Source organism: Colobus angolensis, unplaced genomic scaffold, assembly GCF_000951035.1.
Source record: "Colobus angolensis palliatus isolate OR3802 unplaced genomic scaffold, Cang.pa_1.0 Scaffold211, whole genome shotgun sequence".
Taxonomy (NCBI): Eukaryota; Metazoa; Chordata; class Mammalia; order Primates; family Cercopithecidae; genus Colobus; species Colobus angolensis.
This window is the reverse complement of record NW_012115278.1, coordinates 1,553,273-1,572,329: the sequence shown is the minus strand read 5'-3', so window position 1 is coordinate 1,572,329 and position 19,057 is coordinate 1,553,273. Positions and strand designations below refer to the sequence as shown.

General features: G+C 48.1%; 1 protein-coding gene across 1 annotated transcript in view; it reads left to right on the top strand.

The window, feature by feature from the left end:
* Positions 1-6: 6 nt before the first annotated feature.
* The window catches only part of ATP10A (ATPase, class V, type 10A), a gene marked incomplete at its 5' end in the record, with an annotated part of 182,273 nt that continues 163,222 nt past the window's right edge, over positions 7-19,057 (top strand). The window contains one exon of the mRNA XM_011942871.1: positions 7-296. Within this exon, the coding sequence (XP_011798261.1) occupies positions 7-296 (290 nt within the window). The remainder of the gene's footprint in view (positions 297-19,057) is intronic.

Sequence of the window (19,057 nt, the reverse complement as noted above, 5' to 3'; positions counted from 1 at the left end):
CGGCGCGGGTGCGCCCAGCACCTGGCGGACAACCGGCTCAAGACCACCAAGTACACGCTGCTGTCCTTCCTGCCCAAGAACCTGTTCGAGCAGTTCCACCGCCCGGCCAACGTGTACTTTGTCTTCATCGCGCTGCTCAACTTCGTGCCGGCGGTGAACGCCTTCCAGCCCGGCCTGGCGCTGGCGCCGGTGCTCTTCATCCTGGCCATCACGGCCTTCAGGGACCTGTGGGAGGACTACAGCCGCCACCGCTCCGACCACAAGATCAACCACCTGGGCTGCCTGGTCTTCAGCAGGTGAGTTGGGCGGGCGGGCGAGCGAGCGCTGGGTGGCCCGAGGCAGGGCGCCCCGGGAACTTGGTGTTGGGCGCGGTGATTGGCAGGGGCTGGGTGCTTGGAGGGCAGCTCCACTCAGGGTGGGGGGCCCGGCTGCGCGGGACCTGGTGCCGACCGAAGCCACAGCGCCGCCAAGCCCCCTCTGCGCCCCGGCCGCGGCTAAAGGGGCGCCCTGGATGCGGGGCGCGTGGGGATCCCCTGTCACTCCGTGTCGGAGCCAGAATGATCCCAGGGCTAGAAACCGACGGCCGCTGGGCATCCTCATCCACAGCCGCCCCCATCTGAAGTGAAAGGCAGGGAAAGCCAGCCTGGCCCCCTGGCCTGAAGTCCTTGCTTCAGTCCTCGGCCAGGCACAGTGGTCTAGGAACAGCCGGCACAGGACAGTAGAGCTCAGTCTGAGAACAGCTCGGCTCAGGACAGCAGCAAAGTGAAACTGCCGCCAAGTCCTGATGTGCCTGGCACAGCTCAGGTACCAGGGCAGGGAAAATAACAGCAGTGTCCATCCTCCACTGTGAGCCATGAGCCGCCAGCCAGGCACCGCCCGATAGCTGCCTGCCTAATTTTCTTCATCTTCACTTGCTTCCTCCGGGAAAGAGGCTGTGGGGGTTTGTGAGCCCTGCTACAGGCAGTACCGGAGTGACCCTGCTTTGGACCTCTCCTGCTCTTCCCTCCCTGAGTTTTAGAGTCTCGGGCGGGCCTGTCCAGAGGCCTGCAGCCTTTTCATCCTTTATGCTCTCCACCCCAAGAGAGCCCCTTGGTAGATCCATCTTGGAGCTGTGTCCAGCAGCCTGGACCACCTCAAGGCCCTGTCCCTGAGAAAGGTGGGTCGTCTTAGCTTTCCTCCAAAGCTCAGCCCATCCTTACCTCCTGCCTCACCTTGCTTGATCCCGGTACAGGGACTGAGATGGGCTTCTGAATAGAACATTAGCGGTATCTGGCTTCCATCATGCGTGGGGAGACTCTAGGAAGCCCTATGCCCTCTTAGTGGCAGATTGTTCCCCTAAAAGAGGAGGGTCACAGTGATTCTTGCCTCTTACAGGCAGGCATTCATGAGTGCCTTAGACACAGACATTCATGGCTTGGATGAAGCCATGGATGCTGCCTCTGTAGCTGAGTACCTTTCTCCCTCCCAGCAACACTGCAGTGGTTGTGCTCCATATTTATGTAAACAGAGTTAACGGGTTCAGAGAAGTTAAGTAAACCTGCCCAGTGTCACACAGCAGCAAGGTCGGGGTACTCAAATTTGACCCAGGTCTTCCCGACTGCATAGCTTTTCGAATATTTCTGTGCTGGTGTGAAACTTTTCTAACAGTCACTGGAGGCGCTTGTTAAAATAACAGTTTTCCAAAGTGTCTCACTCAGCAGGCCTGGGATTGAGCCGAGGAATGTATTAGATTAGTGTGCAGGTGACTCTGATATGATGGCTCACACTTTCAGAAACACCTCTCTGCTGCTCCCAAGCCTTGCCCTTTGGCCAGTCAGCAAGCGTCACTGTCATGGGACCGGGCTGTGGGATTTCCTGGCACCTGTTCACCAGAAGCCTGAGCAGGGACAAGAGTGGCACCCCTTACACAAATGCCCTCAGTGTCCCCTGCACGAGGCCTCCACCACATAGCCCTGTTGGGGTTCAACAGTTTTAAGCCTTTGCACAGATACCACTTCCTGTTATTACTGAGCCTGTACTCCTGTAGCCTCCTTTTTAGAAATACTTATGCCTCAGGAGAAATATAGTTTATTTTCAGTTGGCAAAGTGTTTTGAACCCATTATGTCACTTGATCCTTACAGTAACTATCACACCCATCTTGCAGATGAGGAAACTGAGGCTGGGATCTAAAAGCTATTCTCTTGTCTCTATGACCTTGTCAGGCTTCATGGGCCTTTGAAACTTCAGCTTCCACTTAGACTACACCCATGTATGTCCCCCTCCCCTTCCACTCTGCCCTTGACTCCAGGCATCTTAACTCTCCCTCAGACTCTGTCTTTTTCCCTGGTGAAGGAACTGTCAGCGTTTTTCATTCACTTCCCAGCTGCCTTGAGGACAGTGGGCCCAATGCCCCATTTCTGTTTATTGTTCCCTGGGAAGGCAGGTCAAATTCTTCCAGTCCAAGAAAGGCTGTACGAGGTGGTGCCAGGCCCTGGGAATAGAAGGAGGAGGAGGCTGGTTTCACCCAGAGTTTACTGTAGGGACAGATGGCACCGTAGGGCACGTCTACCAGGTGAAGTCCTGGACGGGGCTCCCAGCCCTGGGATGCAGGCTCCATGTCAGGTGAGGCCTCCCAGCGCAGGACAAGAATCGAGGACGGTGGTGTGAGGCCAGGAAAATGTTGCCAAGCAAGGTGGGGCAGAGGCCCAGTGCTGCAGTGAGAGATCGGGGGCGGGGGGTTGACAGGGTCATGGCACAGAGATAGAGAACAGGTTCTAGGGTACACTGGGGTGAAGCATTGACATGAAGCCCTGGCTCTCGGGACCTGGCACCCAGACAGCACAGAGGAGCCGAGGAAATGACTTCTGTGTCAGGCCAAGGTCTGTGCAGTGCCTTTGGTTGACTGCAGAGAAGATCAGAAGCAGGACTGTGAACTGTCTGGGTCTGTTTTGTGTGGCGCCTCCTCCAAGTATTGCTGCTCTAGCTGCTGTTATAGGGGTGTCGGTCCAAGCGTGCGACGCATTGTTCACAGAGAGTATGAGCAGACTTTAGCTAGAAGCCTTACCTGCTGCCACTGTCCCAGAAGTGACTTCTTGGACATTCCCTTGTATGTGGATGTGCAGCCCGTAGTGTGTCATCATTTATGTTATTATTTATGTGCTGTTTTCAGTGACACCATCCTTGGGCCCCTTTCTGTGAGAGCCCCCTGTGGAGCCTGTTAGAAATGTAGGTTCCCAGGCCGGGGTGCTTGAGAAGCAGTCCTCTGTTTCCTCCTTCTGAACCCGTTTTCTCCTCATGGATCTCACACGCTATTTAGGAAAACCCTCTGGAGCCACACTCAGCGGGTTGGAGGAGCGCTGGGTGATTCTGGGGGGTCAGGTCCTGCCTGTGGTCCTGTGGAGGGGAAGGGCCCACCCACCCAGCATCACCAGGCTGTGGCCCAGCGGGATGAGGAGGGTGTGGGAAGCCCCTCTGGTCATGTGGACCTCGGTGTTGGCTGCGGCCGTTCAGAGAAGCCATCTTCCCACAGCCCCCGGTGGGAAGAGACCCTGCCACTCAGTGAGCCCTGGTGAGAGTCTAGGGTGCTGTGGCCTCCGGCTTTCGTGTGGGGCTCGGGCTTCCCGTTAGCTGACATCGGTGTCCAACGCTGAGTGTGCAGCTGGAACAGGGTGCATATCCCTGGGGGCTGAGGGCTGAGGGGGCAGCAGAGCAACCTCAGGGCTCCTGCTGGGCCGGGCTGGAGGAGGAGAGGGGAAGGAGCAGGGCACAGGGACTCAGCCCAGGCTGGGAGAGTGGCGGGCCGTTCTGCAGGCAGGAAGCAGAGATCCCTATCAGAGGAAGACTGTGTGCCTTGCAGAAAGCGCTCTCATCCACCTCTTCCCCAGCAGTGATTGGGGGGAAACCTTAAATCAGCAGACCTGGCGCTCTGCTCCCAGAAATGGAGTGTGCCTGGCAAGGGTGCTGCTGGAGGAGGACCTGGGCCAGTGACCTCCTCTCTCCCCCAAAGCCTGCCTGGGCTATTGTTATCTTTTTTTTTTTTTTAATTTTCTCCCTTTTGCTTATATGTACATTGTGATGACTTGAATATAATCTTATTGATACTTTTCAGTGTCTGTCTCCAGGATGATGTAACCAGCAGTGTTTCCACAGGAAATAACCAGAGGCGACTTTTCCCTGAATCTTCTGGGCTCTGTGCTTGGGTCTGAGGGTGGTGTCTCAGTGTCTTTCCGTCATCTTTTGGGAAACAGGTAGTCAGGAGGTGTTCTCTGCTTATTTTGGAATTGCCCTACTTTGGGTCTCTTCCCCTCACTTTGATTTTCACTCCATTTTTCCAGTCCACCAGGGTTATTTATCCAACCTGTGTCCCCTGCCCTTCATGCTTTGTTGTTTCCGAAAAGCCGAGCAGATGAGATGGTGAGATTCTCACTGAACAAAGTCCACCTTTGTTTTCTTTTCTGCCAGGGCTTTTGTTTCTCTTGTCACCCCTCTCCCACTCCTCCTCCGTACCTCTTTCCCTTCCCTTCCAGGTGAGCCTCGTCTCTTCCTCTGCAGCGTCCTTGGCTCTTTCAGGGCATATTCCCTCCATCCCTCCCTCTTAAAGCAACAAGAGGCCAGCATTCAACACATCTTTCCCCTGGGAAGCACAGCATCTCTGTCATTTGAGTAAAAGGTTTGCAAAAGCAGAGATACCAGGACAAGACCCAGGAGTTAGAAATGCACAGGGACCATGCCACTTCTTCTTAAGCAGGGTTGACATTCCTGTAGGTAGGTTAGAGCACTGGACGCTTGCAGAATATTATTTCAACATTGCCATTCACATGTTTGTCAGAAATAATTTTTGGTACCTGTTACATGTCATATATTACTGGGCTCATGAGGTCAAGTTGCAGTGGATAAAGAACGTTTCTTTCCCTAAAACCTTGATTGTCATCCAAAGGCAGGCTTGTTCATGAGGCAGTTCTTTTTCTACTTGTTAATATGAGCCAAATGTTGTATATGCAGAATTCCATTTTATCCTCCCAACGTTCATATCATTTTCACATCCCCATTCCACAGATGACGAAACTGAGGCTTCAAGGTTCAATTGCTTGCCTAAGGTCACGCTCTTAGGGGATGGCAGTACCGTGATTTGAGCCCAGAACTACCCTGCTCCGATCCCGTGTTCACAGTTATTACCTTACTTGCTATTCCCACCCCAAAAACAACAGGCCTCATTAAAAGAATTATTCTAGAAAATTTCACATACATAGAAATGTGCACATGTAGCAAACCGCCATGTACCATCATCCAGTTTCAACAATTAGCAACTCATGGCTAACATTACATTATTTTATCTGTATCCCCACCTACTCCCTCCTCCTCTGTCATTCTGATGCAAATTCCAGACATCATGACGTTTTGCCTGTAAATGCATTGGTATTTGTCTTTAGAAAAGCATGACTCTTCTTAAAACTAAACTGTAAATACCATTATCATACCTAAAAAAATTATTATTTTTAAGACAGAGTCTTGCTCTGTTGCCTAGGCTGGAGTGCAGTGGCGTGATCACCGCTCACTGCAGCTTCCATCTCTTGGCCTCAAGTGATCCTCCTGCCTCAGCCTCCTGAGTAGCTGGGACCACAGGTGCACACCACCACACCTGGCTAATTTTTCTTAAACATTTCATAGAGATAAAGTCTCACTATGTTGCCCAGGCTGGTCTCCAACTCCCGAGCTCCAGCTGTCTTCCATCCCAAAAGGCTGGGATGACAAGCCTGAGCCAGTGTGCTGGGCTACTTTCCTCATATTGTTAAATACCCAGTCTGTGTTCAGATCTCCACTTGTCCCATAAATGGGATGTGTACATTTCAATGTGTACGTTTGAATTAGCTATAAATAAGGCCTACTCAGCAAGTGGCTGATAAATCTTTTAAGTCTCTTCTAATCTATAGACTTTTCCCCCAGAAAACTCTATATTCTCTTTCTTTTTTTCCCTTGCAATTTATTTTGAATAAATTGGGTTATTTGTCCTGTGGGGTTTTCCAGGGCCTGAATACTGCTGATGACTTCTGTGTGGTTTCAGGTAACATGTTCTTTTCTACTGTAATTCCTGTGAGTTGGTAGGCGGGTCTGCACACTTCCTCAGCGTTTCATCAGGCTCAGGTTTGAATTGTTGTTGTTGTTGTTGTTGTTTTGGTCTCCGCGTTCGTAGGTGGTGTTCTGCACTTCCATTAGGAGACGCGAGTGCTCACTTGTCTTTTTGTGATGTTGACAGCCATCGATGATCATTGCCTATATCCATTGATTTATTAGAGGTTGTAAAATGGTGGTGTCCTAATCTATTATAGGAAATACTTTTATAAAGAGACACTTTCCCTCATCTACTACCTGGTTTTGCAGTGGTCCAGCCTATATAGTAAAAGAGAAATAAGTGCTTGATATTGGATCACTAACATCTTCTAACGCTAACTGTATTTTAGTTCATTCTCAGGTTGCTATGAAGAAATATCCGAGACTGGGTAATTTATAAAGTAAACAGGATTAATTGACTCTCAGTTCTGCATGGATGGGGAGGCCTCAGGAAACTTGCAGTCATGGCGGAAGGCACCTCTTCACAGGGTGGCAGGAGACAGAATGAGTGCCAGCAGGGGACATGCCGGACGCTTATAAAACCATCAGATCTCGTGAGACTCACTCATTATCACGAGAACAGCATGGAGAAAACCGACCCCATGGTTCAGTTACCTCCACCTGGTCCTGCCCTTGACACGTGGGGATTATTACAATTCAAGGTGAGATTTGGGTGGGGACAGAGAGCCAGACCATATCAGTAACCAATTAGCTTTCTAAAATTCTTAAACTTTCCACTTTGAAATCGTTTTAGACTTAACAGAAAAGTTACAAAAATAGTACAGATGCATACCCCTTACCCACCTTCTTTTAATTTGAACATTTAACTGCACTATAATTTTCAAAAACCAAGAAAATAACATGAGTACAAAACTATTCACTAAGTCACATTCTTTATTTAGAGCTGAACGGTTTTCCATTAATGCATTTGTAAGTTTTGGTCAGTATGTTTACATGTTGGTCTTGTGTCCTGTCACCTGGCTAACTCACTTACTATATCTAATAATTGTTTGGTGGCTTCCTTGGCCTTTTTTATATAGAACCATTCATCAGTAATCAGAGATAGTTTTACATATTCCCTTTTAACCTGATATCTTACATTTCTTTTTCTTGGCTGATCGCCCTGCCTAGAAGCTCCAGTATAATGTTGAATAGGAATGGCAAAAATGGATATCCTCCTCTTGTTACTGATCTTAGGGGGAAAGCATTCTCTTTTGCTTTTGCCATTGAGTATGATGCTAGCTCTCTCTCTCTCTGTGTGTGTGTGTGTGTGTGTGTGTGTGTGTGTGTGTGTGTTTTAACCAATATCGAGATTTCAAGCTGTGGGATTTTATAGATGCTCTTTATCAGGTTGAGGAATTTCCCTTTTGTTTCTACTTTATTGACTGTTTTTGTATCATGAAAGGATTTTGAATTTTGCCAAAGGCTTTTCCTGTGTCTGTTGCAATGATCATGTGGCTTTTATGTGTAGTTCAATTAATACGACATATACTCACTGATTGATTTTCAAATGTTAAACCAATCTTGCATTCCTGGGATAAAACTTACGTGGTCATGGTGTGTACAATCTGTTGTTATATTTTACTGGATTCCATTGACTAGAATGTGTTGGAGAATTTTGCGTTTGAATTCATATGTGATATTTGGGATTGGGGGCAGTGTGTGTGTCTTTGTCTGGTTTTGATATCAGAAAAGTACTGCATTGGTCTCATAGAATGAGTTGGGGAGTGTTTCCACTATTTTCTTTTTTCTTTGAGATGGAGTTTCACTCTTGTTGCCCAGGCTGGAGTGCAATGGGGCGAGCTCAGCTCACTGCAACCTCCGCCTCCCAGGTTCAAGCGATTCTCCTGCCTCAGCCTCCAAGTAGCTGGGATTACAGGCACACATCACAACGCCTGGCTAATTTTTGTATTTTTCTAGTAGAGACCGGGTTTCACCATGTTGATCAGGCTGGCCTGGAACTCCTGACTTCAGGTGTTCCATCCTCCTCAGCCTCCCCAAGTGCTGGGATTACAAGCGTGAGCCACCACGCCTGGCCTATTTTCTTTTTTGGAAGATTTTGTGAAGATTTGGTATTAATTCTTCATTAAATGCTTGGACTAATTCAACATTGAAGATAGCTTCAGTCTGAGCCTGGGATTTTCTTTGTGGGGAGTTTTAAAAATTACTATTGCAACCCATTTACTTGTTATGAGTCTGCTGAGATTTACTTTCTTCTCAAGTCGGTTGTGATAGTTGTATCTTTCTAGGAAGTTGTCCATTTCATTGAGTTACATAATTTGTTGTTGTAGAGTTGCTGATGGTATGCAGCATGCGCTTGTAATCCTTTGTATTTCCATGAAGTCTGTAGTAATTATTGTGATGTGGTCTAAAAGCGATTTTCTTTCCCCCCATTCCTTCTCTATTATTAACAAGAATTCTTAGAATAGCTGCTTTTCTTTCTCATTGATTAGTATACTCTATGACTGATGTCATTGTAGTCGAATGGAAATTTGTTTTGTTCTGGGGATGATCAGTGGATATGAATGTAATTGATCCTTTTGCTCGCACTGTTCCAGCTGTGGCCTTTGGGAGCTCTTTCAGGCTGGCTCTCCTGTCCTTCACAGGCCCCATCCTTCTTTCTTGACTCTCCCTTACTCTCTGACTACATGGGATGTTCTGGGCTCATCTATTTTGGCTGCCCCAGCTCTAGAATCAATCACTTCTCCTGTGGGCTATATAACTTTTCTAAAAAAATATATTATTATGAACTTGTGGATTTAAATATAATTTGTTGGTTTTGGTTCATTGTAGTTATTATTTTAATTGATTTCTTTGGTTAGTAGGAACCAATCAAGTTGTCTCCTGAGTCTTTTTTTTTTTCTGAGACAGAGTCTCACTCTGTTGCCCAGGCCGGAGTGCACTGGTGCAATCATAGCTCACTGGAACCACAAGTCGTCTTGTTTTTGGTTGTTTTGTTTTGTTTTAGCTGATTCTTTTGGATTCCACCAGGTCTTACTATTTTAATGCAGTTCTTCTGTACCTTTCAGTGGCCTTTGAAGCCCCACCTGTCTGTTCCCAGGTGCTATACCATGGCCTGCGTGGCGCTCATTTAATGGTCATTCATTGTGATGATTGTCAATTCTCAGGTTCCATCCTTCCTGCAAGGTAGGGGTCAGGGGTCTCATCTAGGGGGGAGTACTTCCTTTCCGATGTGTTGGCAGACATTTAACAATCACAGTGACTGGCAGTGTCCCTGGCACTGGTACTCACAGCCGGCATTGCTGGTTGATATGTGGTGCCCCCACCTGCCTTTCCCAAAGGCCAGTCAGGCCTTCACTGAGAAGCATGTTTGGAAGACCCTTTTAAAGACAGGGCTTCCCCACGTTTTGGGAAGGTTGAGAAGGGGCAGGGTGACTGTTAGACTCCTGCTGGTCACAACGTGGTGCTCCAGCTTCTTGTTGAACTCCTGCAGCAGGGGAGCCCACTGTGCACCTTTGTGTAAAACTCACCTTGCCATATTTAGCACAGTGACAGAACTTACAGGAAATATGAAGAGCTATTTTGATTTCCGCTTTTTTAGAAGACTCTTAGCTTAACTTTCTATGTTTACTTGTTTTGCATTTTCCCGGAGTGCAGTTTGTACGAATTACCCTGCACATACCTTGTGGTTATTTTTCCACTGGGGATACTGTATTTTGGAATACTTTGCCTACCAAACTATTTTTATTAGGCAATTAAGAATTTTTATCCACATTTTAAGTTAGAGACAATGAAAACGCCCTTGTAGGGCCTAAAGGAAAACTTTTCCTTTGTCCTCTGAATGTTTGCTGGAAATCAATTGACAAAAGTCAGATTAATAAGAGAAAAGGCATGCACATTTATTAACATGCATAGCACAGAAGAATTGTAGGAGAATGATTGCCCAATCTCAGTGGAGTATAGAGGGTTATATACCCTCTTTCTTAGGGGAAAGGGAGATGGGAAGTGGGGATGATTTTAGGGGGGCAGTAAATGGCTTTTAGGGGAATTCACTGTGCTTGAAGAACACAGCAGAGTCTGGGCCACAGTCTTTCAGGCCTGCAGAGCACACAGTGGTTTGTGACAAAAGCCTGTCCAGCTGTGTTGACAGACTTCAGTTTTTCTTCCCACAATATGAATTCAGTTAATAAAAACTTGTTTTCCTCTTTGGAGTGTCTGGATTTTAGGGAGAGAAGGGAACTTCAGTTCATCTTGGGCTTTGGGTGAGACAGAGGATTGAGAGGTGGGCTTGGGGGGTGGTTAGAGAGCCGCTGAGGATTCTTCCGTTCAGCACGTCAAAGTGCCATATTTTAGGGTATTGGTTCCTGAGCCCCAACACCCTCAATGAGGTCAGACCCTTGCCAGCAGTTAGATGCTAGGCAGAATGCATTTCTCTTCATCCCAGTGTTCTCATTTAAATTGGAGGGAGGATGGCATTCAATAGGAGAGAGGATAACATTACTTTGGAGGGAGGATGGCATTTAACAGGAGGGAGGATGGCATTCAATAGGAGGGAGGATGGCATTTAACAGGAGGGAGGATAGAGAGAGGATGGCATTAAATTGGAGGGAGGGTGGCATCAAATTGGAGAGAGGATAACATTAAATTGGAAGGAGGGTGGCATTCAACAGGAGGGAGAATGGCATTTAATTAGAGGGAGGGGAAGAGAGAAGATAGCAGCCTCTGGTGTGCTGTGAGGAATACGTGAAATAATGCAATGCCAGGCAGGCAGGTAAGAATTTGAAAAGGTTAGTTGCAACTCATTATTATTACTGTTACCACTGCTATCATTATTACTATTAAGATCTTTTGATCAAAATAAACTTCCTCAGTTTTTTGAATTTCTAAAATAGTTTTATTTTTAAAGATGAGGTCTTACAGTATCGCCCAGGCTGGTCTCAAACTCCTGGCCTCAAGCAATCCTCCCACCTCAGGCCTCCCAAAGTACTGGGACCACACCTGGCCTGTCCACATTGCTAAGACATTGAGTTGTACCTCCAAGCCTAGAGAACTTTAGGTGTCATTTAGCTGTGTACTTGTACCATGAGTAAATGGACAGCTTTTGGAAAGAATTTTGAAATATTGGGATAGATCCGACTCCCATTGAGAATTTTAAGGACCACCAAGGATCCAGAGATACCCTCTGTTGGCTCAGATGTCTTCTGGGAAATGTACCTCACTAGAAGCAGCACTCTGGGGAAATGGTAAAATTAAAGCATTCTTTGTTTAAATGATAATGTGGTGCATATTGTAAATGAAATTGGATTTGATAATCTTTTTGGAGGAAGGTTTGTTCTGAAAACATAAAATGAGTTAAATTCATTGGCTCATTTAATGATGTATTTGATTCATTTTTGCTTATCAACAGTTATAACAATTAAAATAAAAAAAAAAACCTAAAGTGAGTATTGGTTTTCTTTTTTTTTTGAGACGGAGTCTGGCTCTGTCGCCCAGGCTGGAGTGCAGTGGCCGAATCTCAGCTCACTGCAAGCTCCGCCTCCCGGGTTCACGCCATTCTCCTGCCTCAGCCTCCCGAGTAGCTGGGACTACAGGCGCCGCCACCTCGCCCGGCTAGTTTTTGTGTATTTTTTGGTAGAGACGGGGTTTCATCGTGTTAGCCAGGATGGTCTCGATCTCCTGACCTCGTGATCCGCCCGTCTCGGCCTCCCAAAGTGCTGGCATTACAGGCGTGAGCCACCGCGCCCGGCCAGAGTATTGGTTTTCAAAAGGAAACTCAGCCTGTGGCAGGAAAGGAGAACCTTAGAACAGACGCCTCCATGCAGGTCTTCTCAGAAAGGAGCTTAGTGGGTGCTTTGGAGGCCCGTGAGCTTTTGCATAGCAGGGAACTTTAGATCTGCTCAGGGATCTGCCTTATTTCTGTTTCGGCATCAGATTTGCCTCTTGTATAGGCATCTAGGACTTTTCTAGAAAGGTCCTGGGGTGCGAAGGGACCTCAGCGTGGGCCAGGCCAGGCTTGACAAGGCTTCCTCCCCAAGTTCGGCGGAGTCCCCGAGAGATCCCTACTCATCCCTCCCCAGCCTCTGTCTGCTTTGCTTCCCCCAAGAAGTGATGTTTGGCATGGAAACTACTGCTTCTAAAAGAATCCAGTACACGAGGGGTTAACGAAATGGCAGGAAACCCAAGCTGTCACCGCACATTTGAACTGAGTCATTTGCAGAGTTTAAAACATTTCACTACTATGGTGTCCAGCCTTTTGTTTTTGTATACTTCTAATAACAGTTTAAAAAGTCAGGGGCAGGAAAGGTAAATGTAGGTTCCAAGTTCCATCCTTTGTTCAGATGTGACCCTGGAGTCCTTAGTTGCTCTGCGCAGGCGGGGAGGTGAGCGCGGCCGGTCCTGGGGGGCGGTGGGCGTGGTCTCGCCCTGCCCGGGCCGCGGAGTGAGTCACCGGGGGCTAGGGAGGGAGGGAGGGCGGGAGGAGCAGCGCTGGGTCCGCTGCAGGCCGGCGCCCTACAGTTCCAGTTCTCCAAAACTGGCCTCCGCGTAGGATGGCGCCTGGGGACTCGCCTCCCCTGTGGGCTGGCCCCCAGGGTGTGGCCACATCCCTTTTTCTGGGCCTTTCCCTCCAGGGCTCGGCTGAGGCGGTAGCAGACACAGCCCGGCCCTCTCCTGCTGCTTTTTGCCAAGTTGGAAATCAGTTTTGTCTCAGTTACGAAACGCGTGCACGCCGTGTGCCTCGGTCATCTCCAGTGCTGCACTGTGGCCCAGGAGCATGGCTGACTCAGAAAACCGAGAGCGTTGTGAGAGGAAAGACGAGGCAGGGCGAGCGCGAGCTGGGGAGGCCCCTGTTCCTGCTGGGTGCCCCCGGCTGACTCTGTCTGTCTCTGAACAAACCAACCATTTTTGAACATAACTCAAAGCGATGTTTTCCAGAACGTCTCATATACATAATGGGCTACAATTGTTCACCTTCACGGAACAGTTTCAAAATATACGGGGCATGTAATTATTTTCTCAAAAAGGGTAATCTTATCGACCTGCATGATTTAATTATATTTAGTTATGTATGCCTTGTCCTTCATAATGAATTGGTAGAAACCTAGGTAATGACATTTCATAGTGCCATCGTTAGCACTGTCATTATTTTATTTATTCATTTTGCCAGGACACACTTTAGTCAAATCAGATGTGTGTGTCTTTTCCCGGCATTTAACTCTCATTGTGACTTGCATTGTAATATTTTCCATGTACACATTTCTTTTTTTTTTTTTTTTTGGAAGGAAAATCATTGCTTTTAAGCAGGATGGAAAGTTTGATTCATTCCGTAGAAGTCTGGTTGCTGCCTGTGGTCTTTCACATCCACGGGGAGCATGTTTGGGGGCCAGAAGGCCACGCTGACAGAGACCCTCAGGTTCTCTCTCACATGGAGGTGAGAGCCAGAGTTGAGCTCAGTCCTGCAGCTGCACCTCGCTCCTCCTTGATCACGGTTAAATTCCTCCGTTTCTGGTCTTTTTCACTATTTCTCCTTTCAGTTTTCTATCCTGTGTTAATTTCTCTGTAAAGCGTCTGGCCAGACTTAATGGGAATTTCTTCATAATGCGCCCTTGGGACTTGGAGAACTCATAGAAGGAGGGAGGGTGGTGTCTGTAATTCTTGGCTCTGTTCCCAACTACTGCAAGCAGTGACATCTTAAGTCAGTTCCTGCTTATTCAGTCCTGTACTAAGGATGTCTTTTTATTTTCTGTTGTCTGATGCTTTGACATCTGGAGCCTTGCTGCCTCCTGAGGGACAGGCCCTCCCAGGGCTAGATAATTCCTAGAGATAGCAAACAGCATTGTTGCAGCATGCCTTCCGTGTGCAAGCCACGCAATCCAACGTCCACACCCTTGGCCCCCTCCATGTTTCATCCACTGTGCACCTGCTCTCATCAGCCCAGGTCCAGCCACCAGGCAGCTGGGGACAGCCCTTTGTCCCAGGGTCCACCGAGAGGTTATTCAAACTAATGGATTCTACGCCTGCTTACCCCGCTTTCTCCTGTTCTTTCCCATGGAAGGCACAGAAAAGACTCTCCCTCGTCTCACCCCAGTCTTTGCCTCCGAGGACCCTGGTCTCCTCTACGTTCCCCTCCCACGGCAGTAGGTGTGGTGAGCACCTTCTCCGGAGGACTCTGAGTGACAAATCCTCTTTTCAATGGCAGTCCTCTCCTGACCTGTCAGCCCCACAGTGTTTGAATAATAATAGAACTTAAATTGTAAAACACCCCTGGAGCTACTGCCCTGGGTTAGGTCCCATGAGAAAGGGGAATGCAAGTTGGCTGCAGTTAAGTTCACTAATCAGCTGATGGTGCTTAGCTGCCTTAACTGCAGCCATTTCTAATTCCCCTTTCTCTTGGAAAAAGATGGGGAGATTATTCTGGAGTGAATCATGGGCCCAGTGTAATCACAAGTCTGTAAAAATGGAAGAAGAGCGGGCAGAGAGATTCAATATGGATACTACTTAATTTGCTATTGTCGGCTTTGAAAGTGGAGGACCTAGAGTCAAGGAGTGTGGGCAGCCTCTAGGAGCTGGAAAATGAAAGAAACATTCTCTCCCACAGCCCTGCTGAAACCAGTGTTTTGACCCAGTAAGACCCATGTCAGATTGACCTCCAGAATTGTGAAATGACAAATTTGTTTAGCTGGTGCAGTGGCACAAGCCTATAGCCCCTGCTCCTCAGGAGGCTGAGGCAGGAGGATCACTTGAGACCAGGAGACTGAGGCTGCACTGAGCTATGATTGCACTACTGCGCTCAGCCTGGGCAAGACCCTATCTCTATAAAATGAAATAAATAAAATAAAACTCCCCAAATTTGTGTTACTTCAAGCCACTGAGTTGTCATAATTTGTTGCAGCAGCGGGAAGCTAATACATGTGTTCACAGCAGAGTCTAACAGATACCATGTTTTTTGTTTGTTTTGCATCCTCATTTTACAGATGATTAAAAAAAAACTTTTTAGAGGCCAGGTCTTGCTATGTTGCCAGGCTGGTCTTGAACTTCTGGCCCTCACACAGTCCTGCCTCAGCCTCCCAAGTAGCTGGGAATACAGGCTCTCTCTGCCATGCCTGGCGGAAACCACCTTCTTAACTACAGCTTTTTGTGTGTTAATATTGATTAAGATCATTTCAGTTAAAAAATGGCTGTAGGCCAGGTGTGGTGGCTCACATCTGTAATCCTGGCACTTTGGGAGGCCAAGGTGGGTGGATTGCTTGAGCTCAGGAGTTGGAGACCAGCCTGGACAACATGGCGAAACCTCATCCCTACAAAAAAATACGAGAAATTAGCTGGGCATGGTGGTGCATGCCTGTAGTCCCAGCTGCTTTGGGGGCTGAGATTGCCTGAGCACAGAAGGTCGAGAGTGCTGTGAGATGTGGTTACGATCGCACCACTGCACTCCAGCCCAGGTGACAGAGTGAGACTCTGTCTCAAAAAAAAAAAAAAAAGCCTGTAGCTGTTTCAATTAGCTAGGAATATATGGAATAGCTCCAAATTGCTTAGTGGGATCATGAAGACCCCATGACCTCCAAAGATCATGATACAGTGGAAAAAAGGTGCTTTTTAAAAATTGCTGTTCGAATACTTAGTAATAAAACTTCACATGTTTCTCCAGCACCATATACTTGCCAGAATTTGTGTGAACTTACATGGTACCATTCCTAGCTGGCTCTATGAGGTGCTTGTAAATGCTTCATTGTTCCTGTGAGGGAATGGGAACCCCGAGAGGGAGGTTTCAGTCCAAAAGGGGCAGAGCTTGGGGGCAGAACAGGTGGCCCTGGGGCTCTGGGTCCCAGGCGATGTTTCTCAGGGCCACCGGCCGAGTGCCTGCGCGTGCTGCTCAGTCAGAGCCTCCTGTGTCCATTTGATCTCTGACATGTGTGTGGATGAGATCAAGTTGTTTAAATATTTCCGGCTTTTGAGAAAGTGCCTAACACCAGATAGTTATCCTGATAAAAGCCAGTACCCAGCATTTAACAAGGATAGCTGACAAAGATGCTGTACGGATGCTTTTTGGAAAAATGTATGTTATTGATCCTTTTTAGTGTAGCTGGTTCATTACAGCCGCAGTCTTCAAATGTTTTTGATCTCACACCTCTACCAGTAAAAGGGGGCATATGCACCCAATGTGGGGGGGTGTGTATTTATTTATAAATTATAGGCATGTAATGCATAAATACCTTACATTTATTGAAACATACAAAATATAAATAAAAAGAAAATAAACCACAATTACAAACAAAGGTGGTCGTATTTTTCTGCGCCCCTGTGATGGTGTATGTGTGTGTATGAGCCCAGAGCATCTTCCAAGAGCTTTATGTTGTGATGTCATTTGAGATCACCGAAGGAACCCTGCACATGTCAGGCACTTGTCAGGCACATGTCAGGCTAGCTGATTGTCATGCTGTCTCTTTTATCCAGGGATATTTAGGAAGTCTTAAAGAACGCCCAGCAGCCTGGGGCCACTTGGTCTGCTTGCATACCCAGGGATGGGCCCTTCTGTGCCACGGATGTCAGTTCTGAAGGTTGAGGCATGAGGTGTGGGGTGTCCTGACTCCTCCACTTCCTGGAAGTGGACCACATGCTAACCCGGGGCTTGCCACTGTCACACTGAGCTGCCGAGCTGTGCTCCACTGGCACACACAGCCTTTACTTTTAAAAAATTGTTTTACTGTGGTGAAATATACATAAGATACAATTAGCCACTTAACCCTTTCAAGTGTGCAGTTCAGTGGAATTCAGGGTGACCATCACCGCCACCCTCTCCAACACTTTTCATCCTCCCAAACGGAAACTTTGTGCCTGTGAAACACTAGCTCTCCCTTCCCCCACGCCCAGCCCCTGGCAACAGTCGTCCTGCATTCCGCCTCTAGGAAGTGGACTGCCCTGGGTGTCTCATGTGAGCGCAATCACGCAGTGCTTGTCCTTTAGTGACTGGCTTATTTCACTCAGCATCCTGTCCTCAAGGCTCGTCTGTGTCGTAGTGTATGCCAGAGCCTCCTTTTTGAGACGGACCCCATTCCATTGCATAAATCCATCACCACATCTTGTTTATCCATTCATCTGTTAATGGACCCTTGGGCGCCTCCACTTTTGGCTACTGTGAACAGTGTTGCTGTGAACATGGGGGTACCGGTGTCTGTTTGAGTATCTTGCCCTTTTCATCCGTGGAGACATTCTGCATGGATTCCCGGACAGCTTCGTTGGGGTGGTACCTAGGGCAGCATGCACCCTGAGGACCCTCCCACGGTCGCATTTATGCTGCTCTCAGGACCTCTACAGAGGTGGCCCCTTAACTCACAGTGCTGCTGCTGCCAGTGGAGAGGTGTCCGGCCCTGGCCGGGTGTTTACTCCCCTCCCTGCAGCCCTCTGGCCAGGGAGCCCAGGAGAGTTGCTGTCAGCATGGGTGGGGTCAGGTGCGCTGTCTGTGGTCTTGTTGCCTAGATGTTATCTCACACTTTCTCTCAACCTTGATGCTCCTTGTAAGGTCCTGCTCTCTGGTGACAGGGACGTGACTGTGAGCTCGAGGCACAGTATGCAAAACAGTTCCGGGGAGGCTCAGTGTGTATGTTGGTGGAGGTGGCCGGGCCTCGTCACAGTCAACCTCAGCCATCACCCAGGTGGCCTCTGACACACACACACACACACACACACACACACACACACGAACGGTCCATGCTGATTTCCTGATTCTGAAGGCTTCACTTGGTCTTCCTGGCCTTTTGTTGAATATGTCACTGCCACCTTTCTTTAATACCTTCAGTCCGTGTCCCTTGTGACTGCCCAGATTCCTGGTGGTGAGCAGTGAGAAGCTGCCTGCCAGCGCTCCCTGCAGTTCTGGAGAGGCGCCAGCCGGAGGGGCTCTGTGAGAGGTGAGGTCTTGCTTGGTGAGTGTCCACCTCGTCACACTTTCTCCCGGTATTTGGTAGGGGTTTGTGGAGAACCACTGTCTCCTGGTGTTTGGTAGGAGTTTATGGAAAACCTTTTCATTCATCCCTTTGCTATGGCCCTTGTTCAGGCCGGTGCCCCTTGAGTAAAATCAGAGGCATAAAGTGACCGGGGATGGGAGGGACAGGGAGAACGCCATGCCTGAAATCTGTCATTTAAGACAAGCCGAAGCCACCTCATGTGCCTCCCAGGTTGTGGTGCAGGCTGCCAGCGCCCTTCTTGTCTCATTTTGCAGACGGAGGCTAAGCGTGTCCCCAGACAGCAAGCCACAGGGTCCGCAAGGCCTGGCTGTTTGGCAGCTGGTGCACGGCCAGGTCTGCCCTCCCCACTGCTTGCCCACCGCAGCCTCTCGGAGTGGTCCAGGCAGGAGGGGCAGGAGCCCTCTTCTTCCTCTGCCACTCGGGGTGCATGGGGCGGGCAGGAGGATCAGATTGGGTGGCTGCACCCTGAGTAAGTGCTTGTTCTCCCTACATTTTAAAAGCTCACAGGAAAATGGAGAATTTTTTTGAAAGAAAACAATTTCAATTATTTGATTTACTTTGGATTACCTGGGCAATTAATATCCCTTTATTTTAAAATATGACCTCATAAAATCAAATAGACTAGGAACATGGTGATAAAATAGAAAAATATCTGTTAAACTTCCTCAGTTTAGGAAGACCCATAAAATTCCCCTTTACTTGCCTTGTAATTTAACCTGAGGTTGCAGTTTATGAGTCCTCCCTTTCGTAGAGGCTCCAGCTGGCAAAGACGTGCGGTGGAGAGAAACGCACAACCTGTTCCCTCAGGGTCCCTTCTACTGAATGGCACATTCTCCTCCCGTCTTTATGAAAATGTTCAAATTGCAATGGTGTGGCACGTACCTCTCATAAATAACAAATACGTGAGCAAAGTGTATGACAGAGGTATGTTTTAATACCTGTGTGTGTTGTGGCCTTCATTTGTTTCTGAAAGTGTATGGCAGAGGTATGTTTTAATACCTGTGTGCGTTGTGGCCTTGTATCATTTGTTTCTGAAATTTTGATGCCT